Genomic DNA, 12258 nt, shown 5'->3' on the forward strand with positions numbered 1-12258 from the left:
AGCTCTTCCCCACCCCCTTTCAAGCTAGAAAGTATGAAAAGCGCTTTGTTTTGGCCCAACATGGAGCCCTGGACCTCGATTGCTCCATGAGACGGTTGCAGAATGAAGTGGTTCTCAGGGCCTTGCAGGAACTGCGGGCTCTGACAGGGGGCTCATCCTGAAGTCCTGCACTCTCCCTCTTCCCTGTCACTTTCATTCAGATTCCTAGAGCCCTCTTCACCTCTCCATGGCAGGAATGATATTTGCTTCCTGTAAACCAGGGGTTCTTACTTTTTGTGTGCCAGGGACCCTTTGGTTCTCTGGGGAAGCCTGTGGATCGATCCTTTTTCAGAACAGGATACTTAAATGCATAAAATGAAATACACACGGTTACAAAAGAAACCAACTATAGTAGGATACAATTATTAACATTTTATACAACCAAATTTTTGATGTAATAATGTGCAACTTTATCAGTGCATTCAATCACAAGATTTAGCAGTGACTAGCAGTGAGTCGAATACTATCGTAAGTTTGAAGTAATGAGGAATGTAAATGACATTTTAAGATATGAGATTTCTACTGCTGACAAAATTGCAGGTGCTGTTAATATTACTTCAGTTTGTTGCCACATCCCACATGGAAGGGATATTTCAGTTAGAGGTAAACAAAAGTAAAGATGTGAATTTTTCTCCATCTCCAGTTTGAAAGCTCCCTAAATTCCATTTATGGGACCATCAGTTCCAGCATCTCTTACCCTCCCTTCTCAATAGTCTTCTGGCCCCTTGTGAGCCTACAGAGAGTAATACAGGGCCTGGAACACAACAGAGCCTAGCATTTGCCTTTTGGGGCTGAAAATGGGCCTTGCAGGTCCTCATGAAGCACAGATTTGCCCCAGCTGTGGTGAGCCAGCCAGGACGGGTGACCAGATGCTTCCTTCAGGAGGCACAGGTGCTGGAATGCCTCACAGAGTCTCCTGCTTCCCAGCAGCTGCCTGGAGCTGGGCCTCTCCCTGCACAGGAGGAAGCAGGGTTCCAGGATGCAGGGCTCAGAGGGGACTTTCAGGCCTGGTTCATGCGGGGCCACAGGGCTCCTCTGCAGCCTGTTGAAGATGCCATGTGGTTCACAAAGCCTGGGCTTTTGGGCTTGGCTGTGGGCTGCCAGCAGCTCGCACTTTACTTCTTTGGCCCTAAATGGGCATGGCCGTGTGCCCCCCACCCCCAGCCCTGTTTAGCTGAGGCCATCCTGCTTGACAGATGGGCCATTTGCTTCCTGTGCTAGAGCTGAGTGGCCAGCTGCCTAGTGGAAGGCTATAATTAGCAGAGTGGAGCGGATGGGATTGCATGCTGGCATTGACAGAAAATTTTATCCTCAGATGGATAAACTGATGTCATCAGAGATGTAAATATCATTTGGAAATTTCAAAGTTCCTGGGAAGGTTTATGCCGGCCTCTCCCCATGCCTGCTGCTCTTGGGGGCACTTGAATGTGGAGGCCAGAGAGGCCTGTGCTGTATGAGGAGCTGCCTGGGAGTTGCCTGCCAGGCTGCTGGGAGGGTTGGGGTGGCAGCTTCTTCTGCTAGACCAGGAGAAATAGGGCCTAGGATGGCTTGAGGGAGTCCTTGGTTTACATTTGCTTTGGGAGCTTTTCCCATGGGGTTTATGGTCTGGAAATGTCTCAAGGCTAACTAGCAAGGAAATGGCAATGCTTTATAACAGCAGAGAGTGAGATCAGAGCAAGGGAAGTTTTGTTTTCTGCTGGCAAGGGTGTTCTGGAGTGGGTCCCAGGGCTCTGGGGAGCTTGTAAAAATAGAAGAAGCCACTGACTGCCTTTATGGAGTGGGTTGGGGTCAGTTCTGCTCAGCATTGGGGCCAGTGGCAGCTCTGGTATTTGGGGGATGGTTTCCAAAGCAGAGTACCTTCACTCAGAAGCACAGCCTCAGGCAGGAAGGAGGGATGGGAACAGGCTGGGGGCAGGGGAACGGGGAAGGATGTCAGCTGTCCCCATCCTGCCAGGGAAGAAAAGGATTTTTTTTTACAACAGGGAACACAGAACTTCCAAAAGTATATTGGGCCAGTTCTGAAAATGTTAAGATAAAATAGTTGTGTTGGTTCCACGACAGGATGAGAATTATGCTTTTCATCAAAATGGAAGATAAAACCCTACCTCTGCCACCTTCAAGTACCCGAGTCCCTGAATATTTTATTCACTCCATGCCTGGGCTCTGAAAACTTCCATGCTCTATGAGGTTCTTATTTAACCATGATTCTCTGCTTTCAGGTGGATGAGCCTCAGGGCTCTTTTATTTGTCCAGGTTGAGTTTAGTGAGTGATTCCTCATGGGTGGAGTCACTGAGGAGGGGGATTGGTCTTTTTTTTTTCTTTTCTTCTTCTTTCTCGAGACGGACTCTTGCTCTGTCACCCAGGCTAGAGTGCAGTGGCGCAATCTTGGCTCACTGCAACCTCCACCTCGCTGGTTCAGGCGATTCTCCTGCCTTAGCCTCCCAAGTAGTTGGGATTACAGGAACGTGCCACCATGCTTGGCTAATTTTTGTATTTTTTAGTAGAGATGAGGTTTTGCCATGGTGGCCAGGCTGCTCTTGAACTCTTGACCTCAGGTGATCTGCCCACCTCAGCCTCCCAAAGTGCTGGGATTACAGGCTTGAGCCACCGTGCCCAACCTGGACTTGGCTTTTTAAAGGCTGCTCACCATTGCTTTCCGAGGACCTGGGGCACTTAGGCTGCCCTCGAGCAGTGATTTCTCCATGTTCTGAGTTTTGGAGTATGACTGACCGGATAGTCTCTGGTTTACCTTTCTTTACCGAAAGTAGATATTTTCATGGTCTCCATTTTCCTGTAGAGGGTGAGTGTGTGTATATGTGTGTATGTATGTGTGTGTGTGTGTGTGTGTCCTGCCTTCTAAGGCCAACTTGTTAGTAAGTGACTGGTGGCCGAGCTTGTCAGTGTCTTGAGTCCCTCCTGGCCCGTGTGTTGGAAAGGCATCCTTCTAGACTGGGGGAAGGGTCTCACTAATCCTGGATTAATTTTCAAGCCAAGGGGAATGGCACTTAGCCTTGAAACATAGCAACGTACTGGATCCAAGTGAGATGGTTTCCTGGTAATCCTCTGTTATCCTGTGTTTCTGCATAAGCTCTGTCTGCTTGTTTGACTTCTGGCTTCCCTGTCAGGCATCAAAGCTTACGAGGAAGCAGTCACTTCCTTTTACTCAGGATTTAGCTCTCTTTAGAAGGAGGTCATGGACATCTACTTGAGGACATTGATGATCAGTAAGGAGACCCATGAAGTCAGTTTAAGGCTCAGGCAGCCCTGTGAGTGGCTGGAGGGGCAGCCTCCTCGGTGTTCTGCATGGTGACACTGGGATGGCTGTGCTCATGTCACTTCCCACCAACATCTGTCTGTATCATCCCTTCCTTTCCTTGGACTCTAGCTGACAGCACCATGTCTTCCACTTACTCTCCCATGCTGCCTTCAGCTTAGTGGAGAAGTTCAGTTATCTGATGACTTGTCTCTGCCCTTTAGAATATGTGGCCCAGAAAGTCAGAATCCTTGGACAGTCAGGGAACTGGGTAGACAGTGCCTGACGTGAACTCAGAGGGTCTGTTGGAAAGCCCAGATCTTGTTCATTTAGCAGATGTTGATCATAAATGCTGATTCTACTTCCTCAGTGTCAGAATGTCTAGGTGCTGGGGATGCCCGAAGCAATTGAAAAACCCCTCCTGGAGCTTATGTTCTAGTGAGGAAGACAAATTTGAAAAAAAAAAAAAAAAAAAAAACCAACCAGAAATAGTGTAGTATGTTAAATATGGGTAAGTTCTAAGGAGAAAATAAAAAAGAGAAACGAGATCAGGAGTTTTACGGGGAGGAACTTCCATCTGTAAATAAAGTGGCCCTGAAGGGCCCCCTTTTGCAGGTGGTAACTGAGCAAAGAAGAGAAGAACGTGGGGGAGTGAGCCATGCGGGTGTCAGGGGAAGAGCATTCCAGGCAGTCAGAACTGCCTGTGCAAAGGCCCTGGGGTGAGCACACATGGCAGTTGACAAGCAACAAGAAGCCTGGGTTTTCCTGGTGGAAAGTTACAGGGTGTTCTGTAACAGCATGTCCACTGTTAGAAAAGTTGAGAGTGAGGGATTCTACTTGTGAATTCCCTCAAAATTCTTCCTGCTTCAACCTTTGGCCTTCTCTGTGGTCATCCTGAAAGTAAATTCTGTGTTATGGTACTGTGTGAAATATCTGTCACCCTGAGCACTTCTGGAATGTTTTTTGGGTGACCTGCCTGTTTAATACGTGTCACGGCAGCCTCACACTTCCAGGTCTATAGTGTTTCCACGTTCATTCTCTCACGAAAGCTGTGGTGTAAGTGGTGCAGAAATGAATGTCTTCATGCCTGTCTTTCAGATGAGAACACAGAATCACATGGAAATGCCTGTCCAAGGCCAGGGTTAGCAAGTAGCAGAGCTGGGGCTCGAACCCATGTTCTCTGACCTTCCAGCCAGTGGCATTTCCCCTAACCCATCTGTACTCTCCTCTAAAGTGGCATCTCCAGATTGGGTCTGTATTAGTCTGCTAAGGCTGCCATAACATCAAGTACCGGACTGAATGACTTAAAGAGCAGACATTTATTTTCTCACAATTCTGGAGGTTAGAAGTCAAAGATCAAGGTGGCAGGGTTTTTTTGTTTTGTTTTGTTTTGTTTTGAGATGGACTCTGACTCTGTCACCCAGGCTGGAGTGCAGTGGCATAATCTCGGCTCACTGCAAGCTCCACCTCCGGGGTTTACGCCATTCTCCTGCCTCAGCCTCCCGAATAGCTGGGACTACAGGAACCTGCCACTACGCCCAGCTAATATTTGTATTTTTAGTAGAGATGGGGTTTCACTGTGTTAGCCAGGATGGTCTCAATCTACTGACCTCGTGATCTGCCCGCCTTGGCCTTCCAAAGTGCTGGGATTACAGGTGTGATCCACCGTGCCCAGCCTGCAGAGTTGATTTCTTCCGAGGCTTGTCTCTGACTTGTAGACGCTGCCTTCTCCCTGCGTGTTCACACGGTCTTCCCTCTGTGCGTGTCTGTATCATAATCTCTTCCCCTTATAAGGACACCAGTCATATTGGATTAGGGCCACCTTAGTGATCTCATTTTAACTTTAATTAGTTCTTTAAGGACCCTGTCTCCAAATATAGTCACATTTCGAGGTACCGGGGGTTAGGATTTCAATAGAGGAATTTTGGGGAAACAGTTCAGCCACTAACAGGACCCTTTATGTGCTGTAACCTGGGGCAAGCCTCCCACACAGCAGGTACCACAGCCCCAGATGACTGTTTGCTTTGGAAAATCAAGTGACCTTAGTCTCTCTCTCACCCTCTGTTTTCTTGCTGCAGCTGATCGGGGCCCTGGTCCTGTCTGTGGGCATCTATGCAGAGGTCGAGCGGCAGAAATATAAAACCCTTGAAAGTGCCTTCCTGGCTCCAGCCATCATCCTCATCCTCCTGGGTGTCGTCATGTTCATGGTCTCCTTCATTGGTGTGCTGGCGTCCCTCCGTGACAACCTGTACCTTCTCCAGGCAGTGAGTGGACCACACCACCCCTCAGCTGGGACTCCCCAGGAGAGCTGGGGCGCCTGCCCCTGTGCCCTTGGGCAGCTCAGTTTCTTTGGTCCCTGCCTCAAACCACCTCCTTTAGAGAGCTCCTTAGATCAGCCCATCTGATCACACTGGCCCAAGAGTGCCCAGGCCACCTCCCCTTCTGCATGTTAAAGCTGATTGGAATACTGCCCTTACTTAAACTCTGTGTTCATCTGGATGCTCAGTTGTGAGTAGGAAAAACCACACTCAAATGAGAGCAAGGAAAGGCAAAAAAAGGAGGTGGTGGTGAGTCATTAGCTCATGCCACCAGCAAACCCACACTGGGTCCAGGGGTTTAGATGGCGCCACTGGGCAGGGTTGCGCAATCTCCCCAGCCCCTCCCAGCCGGGGCTGCCCCCTTTGCGGTGTAGGCCAGCAGAGTCCTTATGGTTCTAGATTTCAGGGAATCTTTCCTACCAGCTCTGGCCAAAGTCCCAGGACTCTGGTGGGCCTGGCTTGGGCCATGTGCCCATTCTGGGATGGGGCATGGGGAGTCAATCCTATCTGCATCCCATTATTGTGGGTGAGGGATGACTCCCCAAAGTTGGGGGTAGTGAGTAGGCAGATCCATTCACTCTGCACTTGTGTGTCTCTTGACCTCATTGTCTCTCCCCATATGGGAAGCCCCTGCAATCCTCTATAAACCGGGTTTGGGTGCTACTTGAGGCTGGGAGTTGCCGAAATCAGTTTGGATAATGCCTGCTCTCTAGTAAAGGGCAGAGGTGGGGGTGCATATCCTCTAAGCTTCAGCCATCCCCCTCACCCACTCTGGGGGATCTGGGAAGTCACATCTGAGGGCTCTCTGTGGGGAGCTGGAAATACTGCCCCAGCCTGCCCATTACGCCAGGCCCAGCCCCTCTGGCTCCGTGGCAGTGAGGTCCAGCTCTCCTTATGGTGGTGGGGGAAGGGTGTGCTCTTCCACATAGACCCCCAAGACAAATGGAGGTGACGATCTGGCTGAGACAGCTGAGTCACTCTTCCCGCCCTCCGGCTCCAGAGACAGATTTTCCTGGGGCCTGCCTGTCCACGTCCACGTTCTCACGGGAGGAAGCGGCAGAGGCCTGGGAGCTGATAGGAGCTCCCCCAGGGACGCTTCTCCTTGTGCTTGCTGTTGGAGCAGATGGTACATCTCCTGTACCCCACACATGCCCTCCGCCCCTCTCCAGGTGAGTCTCTGAATTCTGTTTTCCAGTTCATGTACATCCTTGGGATCTGTCTCATCATGGAGCTCATTGGTGGTGTGGTGGCCTTGACCTTCCGGAACCAGGTAGGCCTGTGGATTTGTATATCGGCCGTGTGTGTACCGAGCACCCACTGTGGGTGCCTTAGGCTGTTAACTGGGGGTGCAGCAGTGAGCAGGGCAGATAACCCCCATGGAGCTTTCATTCTGCTAAAAGAGAATGACAGACACTGAACAAGTAAAGCAGTGACTAAGAAAATGAACCAGGCTGACATGAGAGTGCCTGGGGAGGAGATGGGAGGCCCGTGCTGAAATGGTAAAAGGAGCCAGCCGAGTGAGGTCCCAGCAGAGGGAAGCTGAGCAGAAATGAGCTTAGCATGTGAGCAAAACAGCATGGAGGCCATGTGGCTGAGGATGGGTGGGGTGGAGAGGGGCGGAAGGTGACGTCGAAAGGGCTGGTCAGGCAGGTCACAGAGGTCCTTGTAGGCCATGAGTTAGGAGCTTGGAGTTTTTTCTAGAGGTGGCAGGAACCTTTGGAGAGTCTTACGTGGGAAGCGATGTGACCCAGTTTATATTTGACCATGGCTGCTGAGTTGGGGAATGGACAGTGAAGAGTTGAGGGTGTATACAGGGGCCCAGCTGGGAGGTTGTGGGGGTCATCCTGGGAATGGGATAAGATAACTTGGACTGAGGTGGAGGCAGTGGGCCTGGGCCGAAAAGGTGATTTGGTGTATGTTTTGGAGGCAGTACCGTCAGAGGCTGTTGTGCTGTCTAGAGGAGTGAGGAGAGGGGCAGGTTGACAGGGTGATGCCTGGCATCCTGACCCTGGCAGGGTTTGCAGAATCAGGGCCCCTTAGAGCCAGAAAGGTTCTCATGGCTCCCAGCTCCAGCTCCTTCAGGCAGGATGTATGCACTTCATACTAGCTGTGCCACCTTGGGTGAATTACTTGGCTTCTTGGATTATTAGGGGACACCTAGCTCACAGATCTGATGAGAGAATGCATGTGAAGGACTGGGCATGGTTCTGGCACATAGTGGTCAAGTCTCCATAAGAAGCTGGTGGTGGAGCAGGGCTAACTCCAACCCAGGACTCCGTCTTTCCTCCCATAATCTTCTTCCTTTGTCCTCATCCTGCATTGCTGCCATAGGTGGGGCTTGAGGAGCAGGGCATGTTTGCAGAAACCCCATTCTCTGTGTCCACTGCCTGGCCTGCACCCCTCCCTGCCCCAGATAGCTTGGTCCTGGTGCATCTGGACAGTCGCTGCTGGGACATGCATTAGGGCTGTGAGCCAAGTTATCTTTTTTTAAAAAAAATTGTTTATTTATTTTTTTGAGGCAGGGTGTCACTCTGTCACCCAGGCTGGAGCAGTGGTACGATCATAGCTCACTGCAGCCTCGAACCCCTGGGCTCAAGTGATCCTCCGGCCTTAGCCTCCCAAGTAGCTGTGACTACAGTCATGCACCCCTGTGCCCAGCTAGATTATCTTTGTTGTCAGCAGTTGCTTTTAAGGCAGCAGGTGCTGTCCCACAGCCCACGTTGTGCAGACCTCTCAGATGGCCCAGGGTCTGGCCCTGTGAAAATGTTCATGGGAGTGTGATTCCAGCTCGGGTGGGAGCAGGGACCACACTAGTTCTGCTGGGACCTTCTGCAGTGGGACCTAACCACAGACAAGTCTACACACCTGGAATCCAGGGGCCTTACTGTCTTATGAACCCCAGGAAAGGGGCTTTATTCCATTTGCCCATGAGACTGCTTCTCCCTTTTCCTCTTTTCTACCTGCCCCTCCCTTTGCCTCTTTTCTGCTTATCAGAGCCTCTCTTCTGAGCTGGCAGTTTCCAGCAGACTTGAGGGGAGAGATCTTTATTCCATTTGCCCATGGGGCTGCCTCTCTGTGCAGACAACAGAGCTCCTGGCCAGCCTGCGGCTTTCCAGGGGCTACGGGTTAGTGCTTTCCTGGCTGGAGCCCAGGTCCAGTTTGTGGCCAACTAAACAGACTCCTGGATATAAGGAGGAATCTCCACCAGACCCTGACCCCAGACCAGGTTTCTGCTGCTAGGCATGACTTGACAGTCAGACTGGAGTGGCTTCTCCACTCATACAGGTGCAAGTGGCCATCCTATCAATGGAGTCATGGAGGCACACAGAAGTTAAGAATTCCCCCAAGAGCATACAGCAAAGCAGAGGCGCCTCAGGAATGCTTCCCAGGCCTGTCTTGCTATGTGCCCCTCCCTGTCCCTCTTTTCTACTTGTCAGAGTCTCTCCTCTGAGCTGGCAGATCCAGGATGCTGGTTCACTTTTCAGCAGCTGTGAGGGGAAAGATCTTTATTCCATTTGACCATGGGGCCGCCTCTCTGTACAGCCAGCAGAGCTCCCGGCCGGCCTGCGGCTTTCCAGGGACTATGGGTTAGCGCTTTCCTGGCTGGAGCCCACGTCCAGTTTGTGGTCAGCAGCATGCATGGCCTTCATAAACCATCCTTCCATGATGGGCAGCAGTTCTAGTTTCTAGCGCACTGCTGCAAAGGCCATTTGATTTGTCATTTTCCGGTGCCCTGTAGGTCAACAGAACATCACCTCCTTCTTTCAAGTGATGGAGCTGGGCTGAGATGAAGGCCTTGGCCGGCGGAACGTCCAGGGGCCCTTCAGTGCTCCCAGCGTAGGTTTCCGTGGGCCTGAGGTCAGGCCTGACGGCTTCCCGTCATCCCCAGACCTTGCAGGTGCCGTAGCCTGTGAAGGGTGCTCCTTCCCCTTGGGTGGTGTCGCCTCGTGGGCAGGACCTTGGTATGCAGCCCAGGAAGGGTCCTCACTGACGCCTCTCCGCTGTTCGGAGGCTCAGGCCATGATTCATCATCTTGAAAACTTAAAAAATGAGATACAAAATTATAAATGCAGTAAGATCTCTACAATGAAAAAAACAGGCCTAGAAAAAGACTTAAAGGAATGGAAATATCAGCCTGTGAACTCATATTTCCTCTGAGGGATGAGACTAGGGTGATTTTTCTCCTCCCCTTTATCTTTTTCCCTAGCTCTCAATTTTTTTTTTTTAAATAATCAAGGGGAACATATCACAAAAAGAAAAATAATATCCCTTCCAACTCTCATGTGATATGATTTTGTAAAACAGAAGTCGGGCCAGTGGTGGAGATGGGGAAGGAGTGGCCTGGCTGTTGATGATGGTAGAAAGGGCAGTGTAAGATGGGAGAAAAAGGTGAGGAGCAATCAAGGTCAACCTCCAGGAGGAGGTGATTTCCTAATTCCATTTTTCCTTGATCAAGAGGATTTCTCTGAGCCACAATGTAACAAGTTCAGTCTCCAGTGCCACGGGCCCTGTTAACTCTGAGTTATGACAAATCAGAACAAGTCATTAGGCTAAGGATTACATGTTGGGTTCTCAGCGAGGTGCACAGACCACGGCCACAGCCAGGCATTGAAAGCTAAACAGACTCCTGGATATAAGGAGAAAACTCCCCCAGCCTTTGACCCCAGGCAAGATTTCTGCTGCTAGGCATGGCCTGACAGTCGGACTGGAGCCGCTTCTGCACTCATACAGGGGCAAGTGGCCATGCGCTGGGGAGCTGGGCACAGAGCAGGCCTTAGGAGCAGAAGTAGGACACCCTGACCCCAGCCAGGGGCCAGAGGAGGACCTGAGTGGCTTCCCCAGCTGTCTGGGTCTCAGCTCTCTTGATACTTGCTCTTGTCCCAGCTTGTTCTGGGACTTCTCGTGAGGGTGTCGGGTGTCAGAGGTGGGCAGCTCCTCATGTTCCCAGCCAGGTGTGGCTGAGCATGGACACCTGGAGGGTCCGGGCAGTAGCGGGTATGTCTGTATCCCCATCCCAGGCCTCCTCTCTCTACCACCAGGGTAGGATCAGTGGACACTGTGGTCCTACCTGACACTGTGGTCAGGGAACAGTGGGGAGCACCAGCCTGCCTATTTTATCATGGCACTGGCACAAGCTGGCTCTGGGCACAACCTTGAGGTCAGAGGCTGTCTTGGCCAACACCTGAATATATACAGTTGTCCCTTGGTGTCCGAAGGGGATTGGTTCCAGGACATGCCCCCCTACCAAAGGATACCCAAATCCACGGATGCTCAAGTCCTTTACATAAAATGGTATGGTACTTGAATATAACCTACACGCATCCTCCTGTAAATCACTCCTAGATTACTTGCAAATACCTAATACAGGGCCGGGCACGGTGGCTCATGCCTGTAATCGCAGCACCTTGGGAGACCAAGGCAGGCGGACCATTTGAGGTTAGGAGTTTGAGACCAGCCTGGCCAATATAGTGAAACCCTGTCTCTAGAAAAAATACCAAAAGTAGCCGGGCGTGGTGGTGGGCACCTGTAATGCCAGCTACTAGGGAGGCTGAGGCAGGAGGATCGCTTCAACCCAGGAGGCGGAGGCTGTGGTGAGCCGTGATCACGCTACTGCACTCCATCCAGCCTGGGTGACAGAGCGAGATTCCGTCTCAAACAAAAAACAAAACAAAACAAAACAAAACAACCAAATACCTAATACAGTGTAAATGCTGTGTAGATAGTTGCTTATGCTGTATTGTTCTTTAATTTGTATTATTTTTTACTGTTGTGTTGTTATTTTTTATTTTTCCTTTTCCCAAATATTTTCCATCCACTGTTACTTGAATCTGCGGGTACAGAACCCGTGGATGTGGAGGGCCGGCTGTGTATCCTTCCCACCTACAGCAGAGCTGTCGGCTGTCCAGAAGTAGAGAGTGCTCCTTGCTGGTACGGCCAGACTCCCCGACAGGTGTGCCCCACTGTGGACAGCCGTCGGGGAGTGAGGCTGGAGCCCCCAGTCCCAAGGACACTGAAACATAACCCTCCCCCACCATGGAGATGAGCCTGTGACCCCGGCCAGGCTCTGAGGAAGGGTCTGGCAGATGCTCACTCCACACACCCCTTCCTGCATTCTCTTTTCTTCTGGCTCCCTGGGTTCTCTTCCATTCCTGGTTGTCACATTAGGCTTCCATCGGGACTGGAGCAGAGGCTAGGGTCCAGGGGCCATGAGGATGCGTCCCCATTCTAGAGGGACTGCGGAAAGGCTGAGATGATGGCTTGGCTCCAGGCGCAAATGAAGGAAGAAAATCCTGGGCCAAGCACCTCTCCTCCAAGTTTTTGTTTTGTTTTTGAGACAGAGTCTTGCTGTGTCACCCAGACTGGAGTACAGTGGTGCAATCACAGCTCATTGCAGCCTCAGCTCCTAGGCTCAAGCGATCCTCCCACCTTAGCCTCCTGAGTAGTTGGGACTACAGGTATATGCCACCATGCCTGGATAATTAATTGTGTGTGTGTGTGTGTAGATGAGGTCTCACCTTGTTGCCCAGGTTGGTCTTGAACTCCTGGACTCAAGTGATCCTCCTGCCTTGGTATCCCAAAGTACTTGGATTATAGGCAGGGACCACCGTGACCACCTCTTCCTCCAAGTTTGAGAGCTAGGCCCGCAC

The 12258-nt window shown here is 51.1% G+C and overlaps 1 protein-coding gene across 2 annotated transcripts in view; it reads left to right on the forward strand.

The window, feature by feature from the left end:
* TSPAN15 (tetraspanin 15) overlaps nucleotides 1-12258 on the forward strand; it is a 78809-nt gene that overhangs the window by 26889 nt on the left and 39662 nt on the right. For both annotated transcript variants that reach the window (XM_033209942.1, XM_033209940.1), the window contains exons 2-3: nucleotides 5372-5557; nucleotides 6807-6881. In XM_033209942.1, the coding sequence (XP_033065833.1) occupies nucleotides 5372-5557; nucleotides 6807-6881 (261 nt within the window). The remainder of the gene's footprint in view (nucleotides 1-5371; nucleotides 5558-6806; nucleotides 6882-12258) is intronic.

This window comes from Trachypithecus francoisi, unplaced genomic scaffold (assembly GCF_009764315.1).
Source record: "Trachypithecus francoisi isolate TF-2019V2 unplaced genomic scaffold, Tfra_2.0 Lachesis_group9, whole genome shotgun sequence".
Taxonomy (NCBI): Eukaryota; Metazoa; Chordata; class Mammalia; order Primates; family Cercopithecidae; genus Trachypithecus; species Trachypithecus francoisi.